The 22,477-nt window shown below is 39.1% G+C and overlaps 3 protein-coding genes across 3 annotated transcripts in view; 1 reads left to right on the top strand and 2 right to left on the bottom strand.

Annotated features, from left to right (window-relative positions):
* The window catches only part of LOC145985537 (hemolymph lipopolysaccharide-binding protein-like), a 58,375-nt gene that overhangs the window by 15,029 nt on the left and 20,869 nt on the right, over positions 1-22,477 (bottom strand). The window lies entirely within an intron of this gene.
* LOC145985789 (3-oxo-5-alpha-steroid 4-dehydrogenase 1-like) overlaps positions 1-22,477 on the top strand; it is a 113,266-nt gene that overhangs the window by 840 nt on the left and 89,949 nt on the right. The window lies entirely within an intron of this gene.
* Positions 1,180-21,302, bottom strand: LOC145984857 (E3 ubiquitin-protein ligase Mdm2-like). The gene is made up of 2 exons (XM_083118236.1): positions 21,244-21,302; positions 1,180-1,895 (listed from the first exon to the last, which is right to left on the bottom strand). The coding sequence occupies exon 2, from the start codon at positions 1,891-1,893 to the stop codon at positions 1,180-1,182; it is 714 nt and encodes a 237-aa protein (XP_082974362.1). The 5' UTR covers positions 1,894-1,895; positions 21,244-21,302.

Genomic DNA, 22,477 nt, shown 5'->3' on the forward strand with positions numbered 1-22,477 from the left:
GGTAAGCCGAAGTATCTGCACGACGAAACATACATTGGACAAGCAACGACTCGCATACGGCAGGCGCTGTAATTGGGTATGTAAACCTTCTGGTCTATATTATTGCCGTACTAAAAAAGAGAGAGAATACGAGCAAGTAACATTGTATAATAACGTAACACCAGTGATATGAAAATCACGAAAATCACACACACACACACACACACAAAACGAATTTTCAAATATATACGATATTAACACCTGATTACCTTTTGACCTGTAACTTAGCAAGGACATTTTTATATCTCATTTGCATTCTTTCCAGTAAAGTTACCAGAGAAAAAAGTGTTACGATGTGATACCATATTGTGATGGCAGTTACATTTATTCCCTAAATATCCTACGTAGAATGTGTATAAAAGTGTATACAATTAACATGTCTTTTCTTGTCTATTGAGTTCCGAGTCACAAGGGGCCGCTTCTACGTCATCTTTCAACCCCTCCGACATTCATTTTTACGATACGTAAAATTAAGAAATAAAGATTTCTCCTTCTGAGGCCTTCAATTGTACGTGCATGTATATATGTGTGTGCATTATATCCGTACCCATCAATTTGCGCATATTGATCAATTGTATATCGGTAAAATTAATGATTAATTAAATTTTGAGATTCAATGTTATTGTAAATAACCTTAACATACGAAAAAGTGCAGAATTCAACCATTTTGGTTTCTTAATTATAGCTATAAATGTATAATTTGTATAATATGTGTATAATATAAATATAACATTTATAATTTTACTTAGAAACGGTAGAATAGGTATGAGTTATCGATATCGGTAAAATAAATAAGTACCATAACATTTTATGTCGGTTCATCCCAGGTGTGTGTGTGTATCAGTAAAAATGTTAAGTCCCTCTTTGTGGGTCACAACATGGTATACAATCACACTAGGCCATGAAAGTGGGGCTCCGGAATTCTCGATATCGATCATAGCAGAAGTGATGTGATCTGCACCATAGTTTCGCACAGATTCTCATTGAGAAGAAGGAGCATCGATGAAAACGTTCCTACCTGAATTATGTTACCATTCAACATATTAAGAAATGGAACATGTTACATTAAATACGCTTTAAGTACCAAAAAACATATTTGTAAACTTTTTTTTTAAAAAAAAAATATTACAACTTCGACTTTTAAATAGGAACAGAAATTACTATATTCTTTATTATCTGTTTACATAGTGGGCACCTAGCTCTCTTTCGCCACTCTAACTTGGCACAAGGGTAGCAGGCACAATAATGTCCCCTCTTGCCATGGACAAAAATGGTAGATATTTTCCTGGCTTTACAAATTACACATAGCTTTCTGCATTCATTTTCACTATCTAAATTCGTCGTTTGACAATCACCTGCGGAATTTAGTTTCATCTTTCCCAAGGTATTGCATTCACTGGACCCTTCCCTCCTGCGTCTCTTTCGCTGCTGATCGAATGATCTTCTGTATTTGTAACAACTAATGCAGTAGCCAGGTATCCTCAGACCCTTACTATGGCATCTAACACATTCCCAAGACTTATTTTTTGCACAAACTGCATTGTGATCATCTTGTGCACTGTCGGATCCATCTCCCAAATAATTCTCCCTCTCATCTGATTTCTCAGGTATTATGAGTCCTACATCGGTCTTGTCACCAGATTGTTGACTGTCTGTTGAGCTGACGTCACTTAGCACCGACTTGAGGCTCGCGGTCTCCACCTCATACTCATCGCATGCGTTCTTGTCCTCCTCGGTGGAACTCGTGTCTGACGTGTCCTTGGCGTAATCAGTAGTGTAGTCATTCCTACTGCTATAATCAGAGTCCAAATCAGAATCTTGCACAGGAGGACACTGGATTTCTAGCTGCCACATCTCTGCAATGAGATGAAAAATAATTATTTTTCTGTGCCAGACGGAGATAAACCTACATTAATATAATCTAACATAGTAAACAACAAATCTACCATACATTAATAGGTGGTGCTAGGAGTCAGGAACTAGGAGTGGCGCTCCGCCACCAATCACGTATATTTTGTTGAATGAAGTATATATCTTAATAGACTATAGCTATATCTTTCTGCACAAAAATACATATTTGCAGCGATATCCAACGTTCGACAAATATAGATTGTTCACGTAATCAGTGATTTACCCGTAACACTATTGTAGCGCCCCGTTGATTCTCCGTGCTTTGTTGTAATTTTATAGTAACATTAGAAAACAAATACAGAAATGAAAATGTAAGTTTATAGAGGACATTAAATACAAGGAGAGCTGTTTTCGAAATATTTTGTTGAATATGATTGGACACATGGGTGTCGGGAGGAGAGGAGTGGTCATACCGGTCATCCGATCCCCCGCACCGTGGAATTCGTTATAATTAATTTAAAATTACCCTCATGTATTTCTTCCGGGGGATTAAAAAAATTGTCCGTCAGTTGTCCGATATTCAGATCGCCACTTCATTTCTATTCATTGGGTGTTTGCTAACTATTTAGTTCTATCAACAATTCGAAATGAGAGTAGTGACGGTGCCAGAAGAAAATTAGTGGGCAGCGAAGCAGTCACATTTACACTTAAATACCATAGGAAAATGCATATTTGTGCTAAAAAAAATATTTATTTAACTGTTTTTTCTTGTTTGTTTGAGGGAGAGGCACTGATCGACCATGAAGGCGTTCGCCCACACATATCCCATTCTAGGGTGGTCTCTGAATGCCAGTGGAAATATGCAATAAATGTGTTTCATGTTACATATGTAACTACATATTTTACCACTATTTTGCATGTATATATGTGCATATTTTGTAAGATAAATGATACATCAAAATCTGGGCTCAAGATTTAACAGTTCAAAAATATGTAAATGTGGAAAGAAATAATTCAGTAATTCGCTCCGTCCTTCATGTATTTTGTTTATGTTACTGGCTGAGACGGTCCTAGGGAGGGGCAACTTGGGCACTCGCCGAAGGCCCTGCGATTCAAGGGGCGCTGCACCATGTAATAATCTTTTTTTCTGTGCGGTTTATTATGAGTTTATACGACGCTGGTGTTTCAATTAACCAACTAATCTGGTTTATCTTGACTTCATGGTTTTGTTTTGACATACTTAAAAGTACCCAAAATTACTAAAATTATATCTAGACAAAGAACTACATAAAAATCGTATTCAAATATTTCAATCAAAAAGAGTTCGTATTAATTATTTGTTTAATTATAAAATAAAAATCATGAAATGAAAATATTATTTCATATAAAAGAATGTAAATTCACTACAGCGTCAAAATTCAATAGAAAGAGTAGCCGTTATTTATAGAATTTGGAGTATTGTAATCCAGAAGGTTATTAATTTTTTTTGTTCTTATTTTATGTTATGCGAGAGGATGTAAGAGAAACCCCAGCACCACATTTTTCATGATTACCAAGTCGCGAAACAACGTAAATGTGATGGCTTACATTTTGTTCTTAAGTGTACCTCGCAATTTCACATACTCTGTAAAGTGCACAGCCATAGGCGTGCGCCGCACGGGGTACCAGGAGCACATGAGCACCACTTAATGTGTCCTAAAAAATTACAAATGTAGAAACTACAATTCAAATAATGAAAATATTAGTGTTTTTTAAAAATAAGGAATTTCGTTCCATTTGAGATGACTCTGTCTCTCTCCCTCCCTTTCCACAAAACAATGTGATATTGTTTACTAATTAGTAATCATGCAGTAAAGAAGATGTTTTTCACTTCATAAATCACACCAGAGCTCCACCAAAAATCAGTCCGCACTAATTCCTCTCCCGAACGTTTCCCAATGCAACTTTCTTCAACTCACAAGGCTTATTTGTTTGTTTACATTTATATAACAAGAATATTGCAGTAGCAATCAAAACCACACCCACAAGAAAAAAGAAATGCAAAGCGATCTATGGAGGAACTCTGTTCAATTTATAAAATCATTAACAATAGTGATTCAATAAAAGCAAATACTAATTATGAGAAGTTATTCTTCGAGTAAGGTGAACAAATATTTGCTTAACGATTTATCTTACAGTGAACCACTGAAGTCCAAAGTGATTAATAATTGAGTTGGTGTTTTTAAGTCCACTTCATGCACAGTAAGGCTAATCGGGACTGGACCTACAGTTTAGAGTGGGATCCGAACTACTGTGCCATGTGCCTCCACCGGGTTTCGAACCCGGGAACCTTTGATTACAGGGCGACGACGCTACCACTGCTCCATCGGGGATGCTCCAAAAGTGGATAATAATAAAATACAATCTGAAAATTGATATTATTTTTAAAAAATTTAGCCACTGGAAGTGGTATTACGATATTTATTTATTTATTGATAGAGCTCAACAGGCAGAGCCCAATTATAGTGATCTACTAATTACATAATATTAATACAATAGATTCAGTGTTCCAGTAATAGTTTTCTAAGCTTGATCTTTGGTGAGACTTGGGGATAGGACAGACTGACGATGTTTTCCATCTTGAAGGAAAAGTACTGGTATCGAGGGAAAGGTTAAAAATTTGCAGCAAGGGATATTTTAAAATATCGCAACATCCTTTTACTATAGAGGAGCCCAAGTTAAGAGTTCAGTATGGGCTGTTATGGGCTTTTACTTTTGAGATCACCACCCCCATTCTTTCAGAAACAAAAGTCGTTAACATGCGAAGAGAAAATAATAAATATGCAAAAAGGAGAGGAAATGTAAGGTTTTGATGGTCTATACCTTCTATTACAATTCAGAACATTCAAAAAATGCGCTTTCCTTTCTTATGTTAAGCGCGATTTGGGGAGTCAAAAATAACAGCCGTCCGCCTGTTGCCACTCGCTGCAAACACGTGTTGGGAAGAGGGAAGGGGGTGGGGAATGTACAGTTCGTGAATAGACTTCCGTCTTGGGGCCAGGTCAAGACATTTATTATTTGTGTGTGCACTTTCTCGTTTTGGGGAATTCTGAAAACAGGCATATTGTATGCATTGGCGGATCTAGCGGGAATACTCCCGGTTCACTTGCTCTTCCCAAAGGATGACTAACTATTATAAAAGTTAGATAGCATTATATTAAAAGAACAAAATGATCGAGCAGTTCTTTTCCAGATAGTAAAGTTTGACGCAAATGCATAAATAGGGAATAGATTTTTGAGATACCTAAGTAAATTTAATCCGGGATTTGTTGCTTGCAAGGCAATAACGTTAATTGATGGACACAAAGCGAGAGCATTTTAGATTGAATATTTCCAATGTCTCTTTCTTTCTGTTATCATTGTTCACACAAATACAACAGAACTTCATCTATTTCACACCTCTAGTAATTGATTAATTGAGTTTTAAATTCACTTTTCTGCACAGATATGTTAATTGGGACTGGACGGACTTACGGTTTTATGCGAGATACGAACCTTTATATGCCTCCACCGGGTATGGAACCCTAATCCCTTAATTAAAATGCGACGAACGGGGTGCTTTGGTGTATGCCGGTATTATAATGAACACTGTTCCGTTTCAAATGAAAGAGTGCACCGAAAAATGTGAAAGAGGCCTCCCCGATAGCGCAGTGGTAACGTCGTTGCCTCGTAATCAAGGGGTCCCGGGTTTGATACCCGTTGGAGACACATAGTGGTTCGGATCCCACTTTAAACTGTAGGTCCAGTCCCGATTTGCCTTTCTGTGCATAAAGGAAAGAAAAACACTGTGATAAAGTAGAGAGCAAGACGTATGAAAAGTATATTCGGAAACAGTTATTTTCAAATCTTCCTCCACGGACCGTCATTATTGTGGACCAACAGCTGCAAGAATGAACAGCTTCCCACCAAGTCACGCATTCTTGTATGTTCCTGGTCAAAGCAAACTATTGTAGGTGCCAGCACCCATGTTGCGACCCCACGCTTTTGATGGGCAATTGTTCTCCCATTTAAATATATAGGGAATTTGATGCTGAACGTGCTGCTATTACATTAAATTGCAAGTTTAATTTCATCTTAACATCGGAAATTATGTCGGAACATCTGTGTTCTGAAACTAAGAATTTTAATAAGACGATCGTCAATAACAGAAAAGATATCGGAACTAAAAAAAAGCCTTAAAATTTACACAGTACTTGTTTACGTCACTTTGAATTTTCACAATTTAAGTGCTTTATTCTTGTGAATCTGGTAAAGAATAATACATAATAATTCCATGCGACTGCACTTTTTTATAGCTAGTTGTTATTAATACCCAACTCATTTTTTTACGTGATATCATACGTTTTCTCATGGCTAGTAAATATGGTTCTCTATTTTATACATACACATTTATCGAGAAGAATAGTTATTACAAAAAATATGTTACATTCTGTTTCATATCTCGCAACCTCTAGGACTTTCTTATTTACAGGAATTATAATTTTAAAAGGACGAAAATACGAGGGGGAAATGTCTGCTTAATACAAAGAAAACATATGTTAATATTAAGTTATGGATAGGGCATAGTGTATAATAATAAATATTATGCGCTTCCACTTAATACATTTTCTCTTTGTAATTTGTGTAGTTTCCCCGATTCCTACTCCCGCCGTTGAATTGCACATACTCGCAAGTCGCAACAAGAGGAAACATAAAGCGTAGTGCAAAAATATTATTTTTTTTATTATAGACTCATGTCAGCTAGGGACGATCAAAATAACGTCAAGTTTAGTGCTCTTTGTGCATAAATATACTATATTTAGCCCGTCTGAGCTGCCCTGTCGTTGCGCTTTAATATATTAATTCTTAGGTTCAGGAGAACGTAATTTTCAGAAACTTTTGACTTGCTACATAATCCTAAAGGTTTGCTAAACAATTTTTGTTATCGATTTACACGAGAAATTCTTACCTTCGTTGAAAATAACGTTTGAAAAGCTCTCCTATCGCGCTCCAATGTAAAGCTTAGGGCAACCAGGTGACGCACGAAATTATTTAGGGACACAACAGGGCTAGCGCCTCTAGTGGAAAAGTTTGACAGTGAACAGCCCCGTTGACCACTAACTTTTGTTGCGGCGTGTACTACAGCAGACGCTCGATGCGCGCTGGAGCTTTCTTGTACTGCGCACCATGCGGCAACGCTCTTGCCATAAGCCCCAATATATATGGTGGTATGTTGTGGCCGGTCGTTGATTTGGATTTCAAATTCTTAATGGCAGCTTCTACTTAGCTTACGCGGATGTTGCGCAAAGTGAAAATACCAAGTTGTTAGTTAGAAATTGCTATTTTCAGATTATTTACGTCATATTTAGCACTTTCGGCTGCGTACACAGAATGAAAGTAAGTTGCAAAGGCATTCGCGATATCATTTTCGTCTGTCAATATGTCTGCGCCGACTTTAATAGCTTGGCAGTTTTGATGGGACTTTTTACTTTTGATATAGGACCAGAATCGCGAAGGGTCGGCACTTATCTGGTCTTCAGACTGTTTTATGTAATTAGTGTGAGCTACAGTTATGTCTTTTTTAACTTGTGTGCGGAGCAGAAGGAATTTTTCCGTATGGTATTCTTTGTTTGTAATACTTTTCTTCCATTTTAACCTGTGGTAAGATTTAGCATTAATTTTTTTCACTATAGCAGGCGTAAACCAGCAAGTGTATGTTGAGTTCTGTAATTTTTAAGAGGAACGCACTCATGAAATATGTCATAAATTAATCCGTAGAAAATATCAACAGCTTCATTTACGTTATCGGCGCTATTTATTAGATTCCAATCCGTTTGTGATACCAATCTGTAGAGTTTTGAATAGTCGGCTTTCTTAAAGTTGTAGGTGGAAAGGTTTTGTTTTGACTTTTTATTTGATTTTACGGAAAGGCATTGGATCTCAGTTATTATTGAGTGGTGACGTGTGTCTTCCGGTAGGAGAGGGTGCAACTCTCTGCTTACATCTACATTACTAACATTCGTTGATATAAGATCAAGTAACCTATTGTTTACATTTTGAATATTGTTCGCGTTCCTGAGAGCATGATAAGACATAAAAAGTTGTAGATCTTGACACACTGGTGTAAGACTTAAGAAATCTGCGTCTACACTTGTAATCTCTGGTAAATTAAAGTCACCACAGAATAGTATTTTGTCTCCTGGTTTAGTATGGGTTTCAACAAAGTCGTAAAATTTGTCATATAATGCCTTAGTTGATTTGGGGGGGAAGTACACAACACCAATATAGATAGGAAATGTCTTGTTAAGCAATACTTTAACTAAGATGGAGTCAGGCTGTTGCATCGGTTCTCCTACCAAAAAGGACGAATGGTCGTTTTTCACAGCCACAAGTGCACCACCTCCACTCACTTTGCCACTAAGGTCACGGCTTCGATCACATCTGTACACAGTGTACCGGGAATCAAAGTATTCGGAACTCAGGTGAGACGACGTTAACCACGTTTCATTAACACACACTACGTCAGTGGCGTGGCGTGGATTTTTAAAAGTGTTACCGGTTATCAGTAGGACATTTAAGGGAGACTTGGGCGCCTCCCCACCTCATGCCCCCCCCCCTAATGTCTTCCAAGTAGTTCATATAATATTAATCTGGTACGTATGCAATACAATACTAGATTTTGGCAAAGTTATTAATCAGGAAAAAAAATGTTGACATAAGGACTAAAGTGAAATCGCAAACATTGGTTGTTGACACAATAATACGTAATTTGATACTTACAGAAACATCGAAGGCTACTTATAGAGCAGATCAATCCGACTTTGAAAATAGTTATATGATGCTGGGATCCCGGGTTCGAAACCTAGCTTGGGCATGGGCGTTTGTGATGTCTATTCATCAATTTAATCATATCATCACTCATTCCCATCTTCGCAAATTAGCCAAAAGTGGCACAAGCGAAGCAAAATCAATCATATGAAATCAAAAAACTTCTATGATGCTGTCATAAAGAGAAGTTTTTCATTTGAATTTGAATTTTTGGGTGCGTCATGGTCATGGTCCACGTTATCCACATCTGAATTCGACACGTTTTTTTTTTTTTTCACCCGAAAATAGAGTACATGGCTAACAAAAGAGTTTAGACAACTGCAGACATCCACATAACCACAGATAGTCTTTATACCACGAAACATTGAAATGTTGGTCATATCCAGCAGTCGACTTGGTTTTTAAATCGTTCCCTTTCGCCACAATTTCGATTTTTTCTGCAAAATAACGAACCGAAAGATTGCTTCAAAATATCCTCTATCGCACGATTACACACACTGTCCAGATAGGATGAACCCGCCACCTCGGAACTCGGAGCAAGCTTCATTAATTAATTGACAATGCCCGAAAACAACATAAAGACGAAAGACACCAGTCACAAAACTCCCACTGCACAGTCCCTCCCACAAACCGTTGTTTACTTTTGTAAAACGTGAAGCACCCTCATTGTCCCCTCCCCTCTCAGCATCGGGCCTTCCCCAATATTTCCTTCTGAACCTGCAAGAAGTCCAGTTCTACTAATGTTGCCATCTTAGTTCTTTTGAAACCAGATTTGCCCAAATCGCGAAACTTTTCGTTTCAAATAAGACGTATGTAGAGTAGATGTAGTCCTCATCTGTTTCCTAACTACTCCCACTCCCACGTTTCGCTAAATCCACTGAAATCTCATTTCTGACACCACTACTATTTCGTATATTTTACGTCCTTTGCTACCTTTAAGGCTTTCGCTTTATAGGATAATCGTGACGATGAGGATGCATGGTGAATTATTGAAATAAAATTATTATTTCTTTGTGTATGTAATTATTAATTTTTATAATTATGTAAGTAAAATAATAACAACGAACATTGAAATAACCATTTCTTGCTGAGGATTCGAACCTGCGACACCTGACACTTCAGAGCGTGCTAAGATAACAATCGGGAAATTATGCTTGTAAGTATTGTTTTCACCCAAAAACAGTTCTACCACCTCAAAAACATTGCTTCAATCGAAATTATTGCATTCCTGCGACAACGTATGTCAATCTCAATCAGTATTATCAACAATTATCACAAATTCCTGTAACCTAAATAATATTGCCATCTTGAATATGTGTGAAATATAGAATTTTAGGTTGACATTTTTAGAAGGACAGCGGACCCCTTGACCATACCCATCCCTCTCCTCTCCTTCTCGCTCATGATGTCGAAGAAGGACAAAGAGGACTTTCATAATCGCTGATATTTAGTGTAAATACAAAATATCACTTGGTAGTTTGCTTTTGCCCCAGTGTGATTTGATTTTTTAAAATTTTGATTTGGCGATTTAAGTCCACTTCATGAACAGTAATGCTAATCGGAACAGTTTAAAGTTGGATCCGAACCACTTGTGCCTCCACCGGGTATCGAACCCGGAATCCCTTGATTATAAGGCGGCGACGCTACCACTGCGCCATCGTTCCCCAGTGTGACTGGACACCTTCAGAGTAAGATAGACCCGATTAGGCGACTTAGCTCTTTTCTGTCAATTGAATATGGCAACACTGGTATGTTTCCGGTAAGGGTCACCGGCAACTGCGCCGGCTAAACAGGCATACCATAAACCCCCCTCCTCCTCCCGCGGCCAGTCTTTGCCGCAACGCGAAGTCTTCCTTGCGTGGGCTCAGGGCCCTTTCCTAGGGTGACCATCCGTACTGATTTTCGCAGTACAGTCCTTTTTGATGGGCTGTCCTGCAGAATGCGAAGCCATGTATAAAATTAAGATATGTCCTTTCTTTCACATATGTCCTGCGAAATGTCCTGATTTCTACTCCGGTCTTCGAAGTCCAAATATTTATTTCTATTTCTATTTTCTTTTGTTTTCCCATGTCAACAGTTTATGCAGTACATACTTTTCTGTTGTGGTCAGGCTGGAGAGAATGAACGTCCGGTTAGCACAATGCGTAGTTACCATGGCAGAGATCAGATTGTAGACAGTTGCGAACAAAAGGGTCAGGTGGCGCCGATCTGTCCAGTTGTTGCGGGGTGCGTAGAGTGGAAGTCTCGTTCCTGAAGTGCACGTCTCGTATTTCAACACTGTCGGCTGAAGGTACCTCCTAGGAGGAAATGTGCATTTAATTCAGAACTGAAATCTCTTTATCCATTTCTTAAGAGAGGCAAAAGCGATAGTGATGTTCACTGTGAAAAATGTTGAGGTGAGTTTTCAATTGCAAACAGTGGAAGGTCTGAAATAACACATCTGCAAACGGCAAAACACAAATCTGCCGACGCTGCTGCTGCATCTAGTGCTACTCTTTCTACATATTTTCGAAACAAGAATTTTGGGCCTAAAGAAGAAAATTGGCAGCAGCAGAAGCGTGTTTTGCATTTCATACAGTGCAACATAATCAATCGTTTCTTTTTACAGACTGTAGTTCGAAACTTGTTAAGAAGTGCTTCGAACCACAACATGCTTGTGCAAGAACAAAATGTGAAGCGATCGTGACAAATGTGATAAGCCCCTATGCAATTGCAGAGCTTCAGAAAGAGTTGGATCAGGTAAATTACATTACAGTTTACACAGATTCGTCGAACCATAAAGCTACGAAATTGTTTCCATTGTTGGTGCGCTACTTCCTTTCTTTGCTAAAGTTGTTGGATTATGCGCTGACAACACCAACTGCAACTTTGAAGGAGCAACAAGAAAAGGTAAAAAAAAATGTTTACAGTATTGTTCAGGAATGCTTAAACAAACCAATTGTAGGTGTAGGTTGTTCTGCACATATAGTGAATAATTGTGTACAAACTGCGATGGACTGTTTACCGATTTGCATAGAAAGTGTGGTGCACAAAATATACTCATATTTTTACATATATACAGTACGTGAACATGCTTTACGTGAATTTTGTGGCTTCGTGGAGATAGAGTTCTCAAAGCTTCTTTCTTATAGCAAAACTAGGTGGCTCTCTTTGTTGCCAGCCGTAGAGCGCATACTTAAATTCTATCCAGCATTGAAATCATACTTTCTATCACAGGACAAGTGTCCCACAATCATTAAAATGTTCTTTGAGGACCCCCTATCTGAAATATGGCTTTATTTTATCCATTCCAATGCAGAACTTTGTAATGACTTTGTTCACTTTCTAGAGGGCCAATATGTTTCTATGATAGAAGGTTCTGCATTGATTGCAGAACTTAAACAAAAATTAGTTGACAGATATAACTGCCTTTTTTGCCTCCTATAGTGCAGTCGAAACTGAAAAGTCTGGAGGAAAATGGGTTTGTTTGTATGTCAAGTTTTAAGGAACATGTGCGTTCATTTTATTCACCTTGTATTGAATATATTAAGCAGTGGTCCTCTCCCTTTTCTGAAATGACTGTTGGATTGGGTAAAACTGGATTCGATGATCGAATGGGACAGGGTGCAAAATAGCGTACAAATTTTCAACAAATGGCCAGGAAAGCAACTTAATGATTCTTATCTCTGATGAAATTTCAAATGTAAGAGCGTATGCTACACTTGAAAAACTGGAAGCATGGAACACTGCTCAAATGAGAGTAGATTTAAGATGGGTTAAGATATTCAAATAATTATTTTCAGGAAAAATGTATTTCCTTTTATCAGGTATTTGATATTGTAGAGTTCAGTTTGTGCCTTCCAGCCACAAATGCACCCACTGAGAGTTTTCTCTTTAATGAATAAAATGTGGACTGCTGAGAAATCTCAATTGAAAACTGAAACTCTGAAACACCTAATAATAACTAAATATAATTTCAGTTGTACCTGTTAATAGTTATGAGCATTACTTCCTTGGGAGTGTGTACAGATGACGTCACTTTATAATCTTATTTCACTACGTAGCTGCGCGACGTCTTCCTTCTCCGGATTCCACAAATCCTACATGCTTTCCAGGTTCCTGGCAGTCGGGGTCCTTTGGGAGCGCCTCGGGGATTGGTGACCGTTTACATTTCTGGGAGGGAGAGGCTTCGATGTGCTGCTCGTTGTCGACCTAGTATGCTTATTCAGATTATTGTAAATTTTCAAGTAAAGTAAATGTCTGAAGGGAAGTCGTAACTATGTTTCAAGAAAAGTATGTGTAAAAGTTAAATACAGGGTTTGTTAAAGGTCCAGGAACCCATAAATTCTAATGGGTGAACAAATATTTGTTGTTTGCATATTGTTTCATTTAAAAAAAAAAGTTCCTGGCCTCCCAGATGGCGCAGTGGTAGCGTCGCCGCCGTGTAATCAAGGGGTCCCGGGTTCGATACCCGGTGGAGGCACATAGTTTTTCGGATTCCACTTTAAACTGTAGGTCCAGTCCCGATTAGCATAACTGAGCATAAAGTGGACTTTAAACACAAAATCAATCAATCAAACAAAAAAAGGTTCCTGAACAGTATATAAATTCAGCCGTTACGAAAGTTCCTGGACCGTATTTAAATTCATCCGGAAAAAGCTTCCTGGACCGTATTTAAATTCATCCGGAAGAAAGGTTCCTGGAACGTATTTAAATTCATCCGGAAGAAAGGTTCCTGGAACGTATTTAAATTCATCCGGGAAAAGCTTCCTGGACCGTATTTAAATTCATCCGGAAGAATGGTTCCTGGAACGTATTTAAATTCATCCGGAAGAAAGCTTCCTGGACCGTATTTAAATTCATTAGAAAAAAATGTTCCTGGACCAAACTGAAATACTTTAAACATAAAAAGATTGGTCTAGAACCCATTTACACTTGCTGATTTTCTCTCCCGGACGGGAATTAAAATTATTTACAATTCCCGGACCCCTTACAACCCTGGGATTGTTAAAGATCCAGGAACTCATACATTCTAATGGGTTCCGTAACAGGACCGGAACCTTTCTTCTCACACAATTTAAATTCGGTCAAAGTTGCGCATTGTTTCATTTCAATGCGGAACTTCGACCTATTTCAACTGATCTGAAAAAGAATTTCCTGGACTGCATTTAAATTCATCATGAGAAAAGATTCCGGGACCGTTTTCAAATTCAGCAGGGAAAAAGTTCCTCGACCGTATTTAAATTCAGCCGGAAAAATGGCTTCTGGACCATATTTAAATTGAGCCGGAAAGAAGGTTGCTGGACGATTTAAATTGAGCCGAAAAAAAAGGTTCCTGGATCGTATTTAATTTGAGCCGGAATAAAGTTCCTGGACCGAATCGAAATATCTTAGATAAAAAGGTTCTTTATGGTCCAGAATCCATATACGCTTGCTGATTTTCTCTCCTGGACCGGAATCGAATTTATATAAAATTCCTGGACCTCTAACAACCCTGGCTAGATACGACCATGAACCTTTGTAATACTAAAACACCATTTCAGCTAATTTGTAACTAATTCATTATACTTATATATCTGTTTTGAGTGGAATATGCTATAAGCAAAAAACTAAAGTAACTATTTTATTATTGAACTGGTTTTATTGCAAAATTTGTTGCTCATTTCGCATGAATAGAATGCTAAAATATTTTTCAAAGCAGCTAAAGAGATAGGTTTGGAAGTTAGCAAAGATAAAACTAAATATATGCTTACAGACCGAAACCAAGTGTTAGGTAATAATCAAAATCTAATTATTGATAACAACTAGTTTGAACCAGTTTCCAAATTCAAGTACTTAGGAGTAATACTAACAAATGAAAATGATATTAAAGAGGAAATAAAAACAGGCTTAATTCAGGAAATGCATGTTACTTTTCTCTTCATAAACTTTTGTCTTCTCGTTTAATATCTAAGAAACTAAAAGTTGAAACATACAAAACAGTAATTTTGCCTGTATTATTATATGGATGCGAAACTTGGTCCCTTACATTGAAAGAGGAACATAAATTGAGAGTATTTGAAAATAAGATCCTTAGAAAAATATTTGGACCTAAAAGGGATGAGGAAACAGGTGAATGGAGAAGGTTACATAATTTATAACTGCATAATTTGTATTCATGTCCAGATATTATTAGAATGATTAAATCAAGAAGGCTTAGGTGGGCAGGCCATGTGGCACGAATGGGAGAGAAAAGAAGAGTTTACAGGATTCTTGTTGGGAAACCTGATGGTAAGAGACCAGTAGGAAGACCAAGACGAAGATGGAGGGATAATGTTGAGATGGACCTAAAGGAAATCGATAGGGATGAAAAAGAGTATATAGATCATGCTCAGGATAGTGACAGATGGAAGACCTGTATTGCTGCAGCCATGAACCTTCGGGTTTAAGAAGGCTAGAGAGTTAGTAAATTTGGAAATCACATTACATTTAAATGAATTACATTTGTTTTAGTTGGTTACTCACAACATCGATTTTCAGTTGTTTACTTTCATTATTTAAATAACTTAATATAAATATCGTCACAACTAAATGAAAACCATGCTAAAGCGATAACGAATACTCACTCGGAGATTATAATGTTAAAATTTCATCTTCATATACCAAATGGTTACTAAGAGAAAGGAACATGAAGTTACGACAATTAGGCTAATATTGTCCAGAAAGGCAATTGAGGCTCCCCTTAAGACACCCCCAAATAAATTGGTCTGCCCACGCCTATGTACAAGGGAAGTATCGTAAATTTCGTGCCATGAGAAATTTAATGTTTCCAACAACATTCTGGCAGAGGTAACATTTTATTAATATAGTATAATAAGTTAATCACAATTTATATACAAAGTGGCAGGTTCATTGCACGTTGTTTTTTTTTTTCAGCATAATGCCCTTAACAATATCCAAACACGCTGTTTTGTTTTATCGTTGGTCCCCCTCCCTCAAACAGATACTGACTACGACCCTACATATGTGTTTAAAATGGAGTATTATAATTGTCATGTGTGCTACACAATTACATGGTGAATATTACATCTTCTTTCTGTTGAGCCACCTCTCTGAATCGAAATCCTCCCCCTCACTTTTCGTGACACTCCCCTAATATTTTCGAAAAAACTTTCGAATATTACAATTCTTTTGCTAAATTTGCCTTTTCGCATACCAACAAGTTATTTTTAAATACAGGGTGTTTCTAAAGGTCGTTTACAACGCTTGGGAGGTGATTCCTCACACGAAAACAAGCAAAAAGTCTAAGTTCCATTTTTACGACTGAGGCTTCGTTTCCGAGATAGGAGCCTCGCAAAAGGTGACAAAGTGAACGTCACACCTAACTGGGACGAATACTATCACAGATAGAGAGGCGGTTCCAAGGGAATCATAAAGGAATCGTATGTGCTCAGTCCGGAAGTCACTATGAAAAGTTCACTGCACGCATGCGCAATGGAGTCCTCAAAGGAATTGGGGATTTCCAGCAACAACAATGCATGGAAAAGGTATGTAACGCAGCAAGAAGGACCGTGACAATGAGAAATGCGTTCAAGACAACACATCCCGACCTCAAACATCAAAACATGACCACCGAACACAAAATCCGAAAAGTTGAGCACGGTTGCATACCCCAGTTACACGCGAGGAATGAACGAATCATGTCATGTGGCATACGAGAGACAGGAGGAGGGAAAGAAAAACACAATATCAGATGATTGCGACAACGTGTATTTTTACACGCGACAACTACGTAATATCCCCCCCCATACACACACAACAAACAACAAATGCTACAATATCTTACGCACAGACAGTCCGTGTCACTGTACACCAACTGAAGATGTCACTTTCACCACACAAAGGGGGTGGGGAGCAATACCAAAAGTGTTCGCACGCGATCATTGTGACGTAAAAGAGACCAGTTTTGGAAGCGCTGCACAGGCAAGTCTGGCTCTCGTAGTCTACGTTTGACCTTCATGACTGCTGTTCCCGCGAGAGGAGCTCGAAGGGTTGGTTCTCTCCGGCAGTCGTCCCAATCGTGTTGCAGGTGCTGGGATATGATCAGCAGTTCGCTCTAGGTTGTCATACGCATTGAAGAGTACTAGTATGTTGCATTGAAAGAAGTTGACGTGGTGGAGTGGGCAAGTCAAGTATCGCAACAATTGGTCTGTGGTGTTCGTACGGTGATACGGCCAATTTGTGCAGTGTGCCAGTGTTAAACAAAAACAATACTTTGCAGTTCCAGCTCCCTATTACACAGATGGCTGCGTATACGACCCAGCAGCTAGCAGACATGCATCTCATGTATGGGGAGGCACGTGGTAATAGCCGTGAGGCAAGGCGTCTTTATGGAGAACGCTTTCCACATAGACGTTTACCGTCTCACACCTTCTTTCAGGTAGTGGACAGTCGACTGCGTGAAACAGGGTCAGTGTTACCACCGCGACAAGAAGTTGGAAGACCCCGAAGTGTACGCACACATCAGTTTGCAGAAGATGTGTTAACAGCGGTCGCAGAACATCCTGGCACCAGTACGCGAGTGCTCGCTCGGGCACGAAACACGTCTCATGTGAATGTTTGGCGAGTGTTGTCAGATGAAGGAATGCACCCTTTTAAACTGCAGAAAGTACAAGAACTGTTACCTCGTGACTTTCGCCCTCGTATGGAGTTTTGCCAATGGTTGTTGCATCAGCTGGACACAAACCCTCACTTCGGGGCAAACGTATTGTGGACAGATGAAGCCATTTTCACCAGGATGGATGTCTTCAATAGTAGAAACAGTCATGTATGGGACTTTGACAACCCACATGCACTTTTTGTGGCCCATCACCAGCACAGGTTTTCAGTGAATGTGTGGTGCGGGATAGTACATGATCATTTAATTGGACCATACATTCTCCCTGTTCGCCTGAATGGTCGCACGTATCATGCATTTCTTAGTGAGGTTCTGCCTGAACTGTTGGAGACCGTACCTTTGGCACTGCGGCAAGAAATGTGGTACCAACACGATGGTGCACCAGCTCATTTCGATCGTAATGTACGACATTTCCTGCATGACGTGTTTCGCAATAGGTTCATTGGTAGGGATGAGCCTGTGCCTTGGCCACCGAGGTCGCCAGATCTCAACCCTCTCGATTTTTTCTTCTGGGGAGAAATGAAAACCCTCGTATACGACACACCTGTCACATCAGCTGAGGACCTCGTTGCTCGCATCAACGTCGCCGCCGCGACGGTAGCAGATACACCTGGCTTGTTTGCTCGTACTCGACAATCCTTGATTCGTCGCTGTCATCTCTGCGTAGAAGTAAACGGCAGACATTTTGAAAACCGTCTGTGATTATTGCCCTCGGCAAATACCAGTGAGAACACTTTTGGTATTGCTCCCCACCCCCTTTGTGTGGTGAAAGTGACATCTTCAGTTGGTGTACAGTGACACGGACTGTCTGTGCGTAAGATATTGTAGCATTTGTTGTTTGTTGTGTGTGTGTGGGGGGGGATATTACGCAGTTGTCGCGTGTAAAAATACACGTTGTCGCAATCATCTGACATTGTGTTTTTCTTTCCCTCCTCCTGTCTCTCGTATGCCACATGACATGATTCGTTCATTCCTCGCGTGTAACTGGGGTATGCAACCGTGCTCAACTTTTCGGATTTTGTGTTCGGTGGTCATGTTTTGGTGTTTGAGGTCGGGATGTGTTGTCTTGAACGCATTTCTCATTGTCACGGTCCTTCTTGCTGCGTTACATACCTTTTCCATGCATTGTTGTTGCTGGAAATCCCCAATTCCTTTGAGGACTCCATTGCGCATGCGTGCAGTGAACTTTTCATAGTGACTTCCGGACTGAGCACATACGATTCCTTTATGATTCCCTTGGAACCGCCTCTCTATCTGTGATAGTATTCGTCCCAGTTAGGTGTGACGTTCACTTTGTCACCTTTTGCGAGGCTCCTATCTCGGAAACGAAGCCTCAGTCGTAAAAATGGAACTTAGACTTTTTGCTTGTTTTCGTGTGAGGAATCACCTCCCAAGCGTTGTAAACGACCTTTAGAAACACCCTGTATATATATACAAGGACGGCGCCAAAAGAAGGCCGGATAAGACCGTGACCCACCCACAATCAGGCTGACACACTCTAAAATGCAGGAGGTAAATTTCGAGATAGAGATAACAATGTACATGATGCGAAACAGCATGAGATTCGAAGGCTGGATCATGCGGGTGTGAACCTAACTAAAACCTAAAATTCAACACATTTGCAATGCAGCATATCAATTTGTATCATTTGCTTTTACTCAGATATTTAATGTCATGCATGATAAGGCCATGTATGACATCATGTGTTTATATTTACTGCATAATGATATCTTAGCAAACATGCAGTGGTTGGTGACTCACTCAAGTTTACACTAGCACGTCAGTCAGAACATTGCGATAGGCAAGTAACTAGGTAAAAAAAGGGGAGAGACGAACATGAGCCTTCTGAAATTGGCAAACACAACACGAAAACAATTTACCTACAGTATAGCGCCGGTTTTCGAAAGTAACCCCTCTCTCTCCGCGGCCTTTGCGCGCGATTTTCGTGGTGGCTTCGTAACACAGGCATTAAGAACATCATGCTCCATAATCTAAAGAGCATGCAATATTCCCCTCTATGGAAATTAATCTAAAACATAACACTATAATCTAAGAATCGTTCATTAATCAAGGGATTCATGTTTGTCTGTCGAGTGTCAAACATTTTTACTATTAAATGTGTGTAATGCATAATTCTTATAACATTGATTAAAAATATAATACAATTGAAGGATTGACACAAGAGGGGCATATCTACTCTCCGCCGGAAAGTGATATTCGTTCTGAGGTTGGAAGTTAGTATCATCTATACGTCACATGCTAGGTAAATTGTAATCATCATCATATTATTATTATTATTATCCATTTATTCAATTCTTTCTTGCATATCAATTGTGTTGAATTATCGTTCGATTTGAGCATGTGCAAAGATCTATCGTACCGGAAACTGCAGGAAAAAGTAATAAACTCCCCGATGGCGCAGTGGTAGCGTTGTTGCCTCGTAATCAAGGGGTCCCGGGTTCGATACCCTGTGGAGGCACATAGTGGTTCGGATCCCACTTTAAACTGTAGGTCCAGTCCCGATTAGCCTTACTGTGCACAAAGTGGACTTAAAACACCAAATCAAATAGATTCATTACCGATTAGTCTATTTCTGTTACACTTTTTTAAAAGAATTGACAGGCAGTGTGAAAAAGGATATTTATGAATTATGAAGTATTATGGTCTGTCTTCCTCGAAACCTTTGGTCGTTGGGATATAATGTCATCATCACTTTTTCATAATAATTAGTCAGTTTTGGGGATCACGTGCCCCCGCCCCTCCCGTTAAATCTGCCGATGGTGGTCGTTGCCTTGTAATCAAGGTCACGGTTTCGATACCGGTGGAGTCACATAGAGGTTCGGATGAATGGATCCCACATTACGCTGTAGGTCCAGTCCCGACTAGCCTATCTTACAGGCCCGTAACCAAGATTTTATTTCGAGGGGGCTCATCCCTATCAGCACAGGTGTCACCAGAAATATTTGTAGAGGGGGCAAGCCACTGATAAAACTTGATTAGTAGAAATAATAATGACAATAATAATTATTACCATGGTTATAATTGTCATTTTACAATAAAAACTATTATAAGTTATTAAAAATAAATCAATTTTAATCCAAATTTATAATTATTACATAAATGGAGAGACTCTGCTACTCGATCAACCGTTTCAGTGAATATTGTTGTCCATTATTTGTCTTGCATTTTGTACAGTCACGGACACTGCCGGTTTGTAATGAATACATTGTCTTTCAATGGAATCGTTACAAGCCGGCAGTGTCCGTGACTGTACAGTTAGTGTACTGAAACTCATAGTTATTGTATTTTGTTATTAACTTTTACACATTCCGTTAATAACGGCTTTAAAAGTTAGGGCCAATAAAGAAAACAATACATTTTCAGAGCTGTGGATTCATTTATTCTTTGGCGGGTTCGATACCCGGTGGAGGCACATGGCACAGTGGTTCGGATCCCACTTTAAACTGTAGGTCCAGTCCCGATTAGCCTTCCTGTGCATAGAAGTGGACTTAAAACAACAAATCAAATCAAATCAATTATTCTTTGGATTATATTGTAAAATATAAAAATATAACCTATACACTAACATTTTTTCGGTTAAATCTTTAATCCTGCTCAGTAAAATTAATTACCACTATACACTATTTAAATTAGATATTTGTAGAATTTCGGGTAGGGCCTCAGCCCCCTTAGCCCTCCCCCTGGTAACGTGCCTGTCTATCTATGCATAAAGTGTACCTTAAAACAAAAACTAAAAACCTCAAATATCCACGACTTCAATTTTCAAAAACTACTTCTAATATCAAGTAAAGAAGTGATGAATACAAACTACAAAACACTACATGTAAATTGGTGGGGATACAAGTACATACCTGTATCTCAATGGCATCCTCTCGTTTTAAGTAGGGCCTTCAATGCACTACAATTTCTTTTTATCTCGGCACTGTAAAGAGTAAGACACGAGTCCGCAAATACCTTTCGTCGAGTACAAACTTGCATTCAGGGAGATCGTAACTGAAACTCGTCAGTAATGAGCAATTCTACATGTCAGGTAAGTTTCCACACTTGCCGGAAATAGACGACGTCACATCAGTTCGTGGGCCAGCGCGAAGGTTGTGCGAGGGAGGGATGAGGTGAGGGTAGAAAGGAACGGCGTAGGATTTTTCAGATTTTCTATCTTCTGGCCCTTCTATAGCCTATACTTGCTTTCCGGCAGCTCTGGTTCTGTGTCGTCTGCTACAGCATATAGTCGCAACACACGTTGCAGTGTTGGAACACTTTTCCCGAACTAGGGATTTTCAAGTGCTGACGTTCCAGAGGTGAAAGAGCGCTTCTAAAAATCTTTCGGCTTGTTTGCTATCGCGGTATTGTCGATCTCCGTGGCGGAGTGGTTAACACACCGCGTTACAACACAAGCTCGAATCCCAGCCTGGGCTCGAGTGTTCTCCGTGAATGTCATTTTCATCATATCATCACTTGTTGCGAGTATCCAAAAGTAGCAGAAAAGCGACGCTAAAAAAAATCAAATCAAATCGAGGTGTTGTCCCGCGTTTTTGTCAATTTCTTGTTTCATTGTTATATATTTCTTTTATTTTCCTTTTCTTTTGGTTTTTTATTGTTGTGAGAGTGGAATTTACCAAATGAATGCGGGAAAGAATGGCATGCATTGCCCCGGATTGTTACAAGTACCAACATAAAAGAGGCAAAGTACAAAAATTAAACCGCCATGATAGTCTTGAACTTGATATTTTGTTAATGTGTATGCGGATCCTAAGAAGGATCGTAGCGGGCTACGTTCCGGTCAAAGTAAGTAAGAGCGGAAAAGATTAAGGAATGCCACGCTAAAGGCATCTGTAGTTGAATGGGGATAGTAGTGCCGTGCACTCCCTCTCTTTGGCAAATGGAAAAGTCATGCTACTTATATGTTTCCTGAAATATTACACAATTCTCTTCAATCTGTTTTCTTCTTGATTTGATATTTGTTATTTAACGTCGTCTTCCTCTCACCTTTGTCTAATTGAATCAATGAATATGAGTGATGATATGATTAAATTCATGAATGGACAGTCTCAAAGAACATCCATGTCCTTGGCGGGATTCGACCCC

This window comes from Lepisma saccharinum, chromosome 3 (genome assembly GCF_977018435.1).
Source record: "Lepisma saccharinum chromosome 3, izLepSacc3.1, whole genome shotgun sequence".
NCBI classification, from domain to species: Eukaryota; Metazoa; Arthropoda; class Insecta; order Zygentoma; family Lepismatidae; genus Lepisma; species Lepisma saccharinum.

Excerpts from the sequence above, each read along its gene's own strand:
- LOC145984857 (XM_083118236.1), bottom strand. The coding sequence starts at position 1,893 with ATGTGGCAGCTAGAAATCCAGTGTCCTCCTGTGCAAGATTCTGATTTG.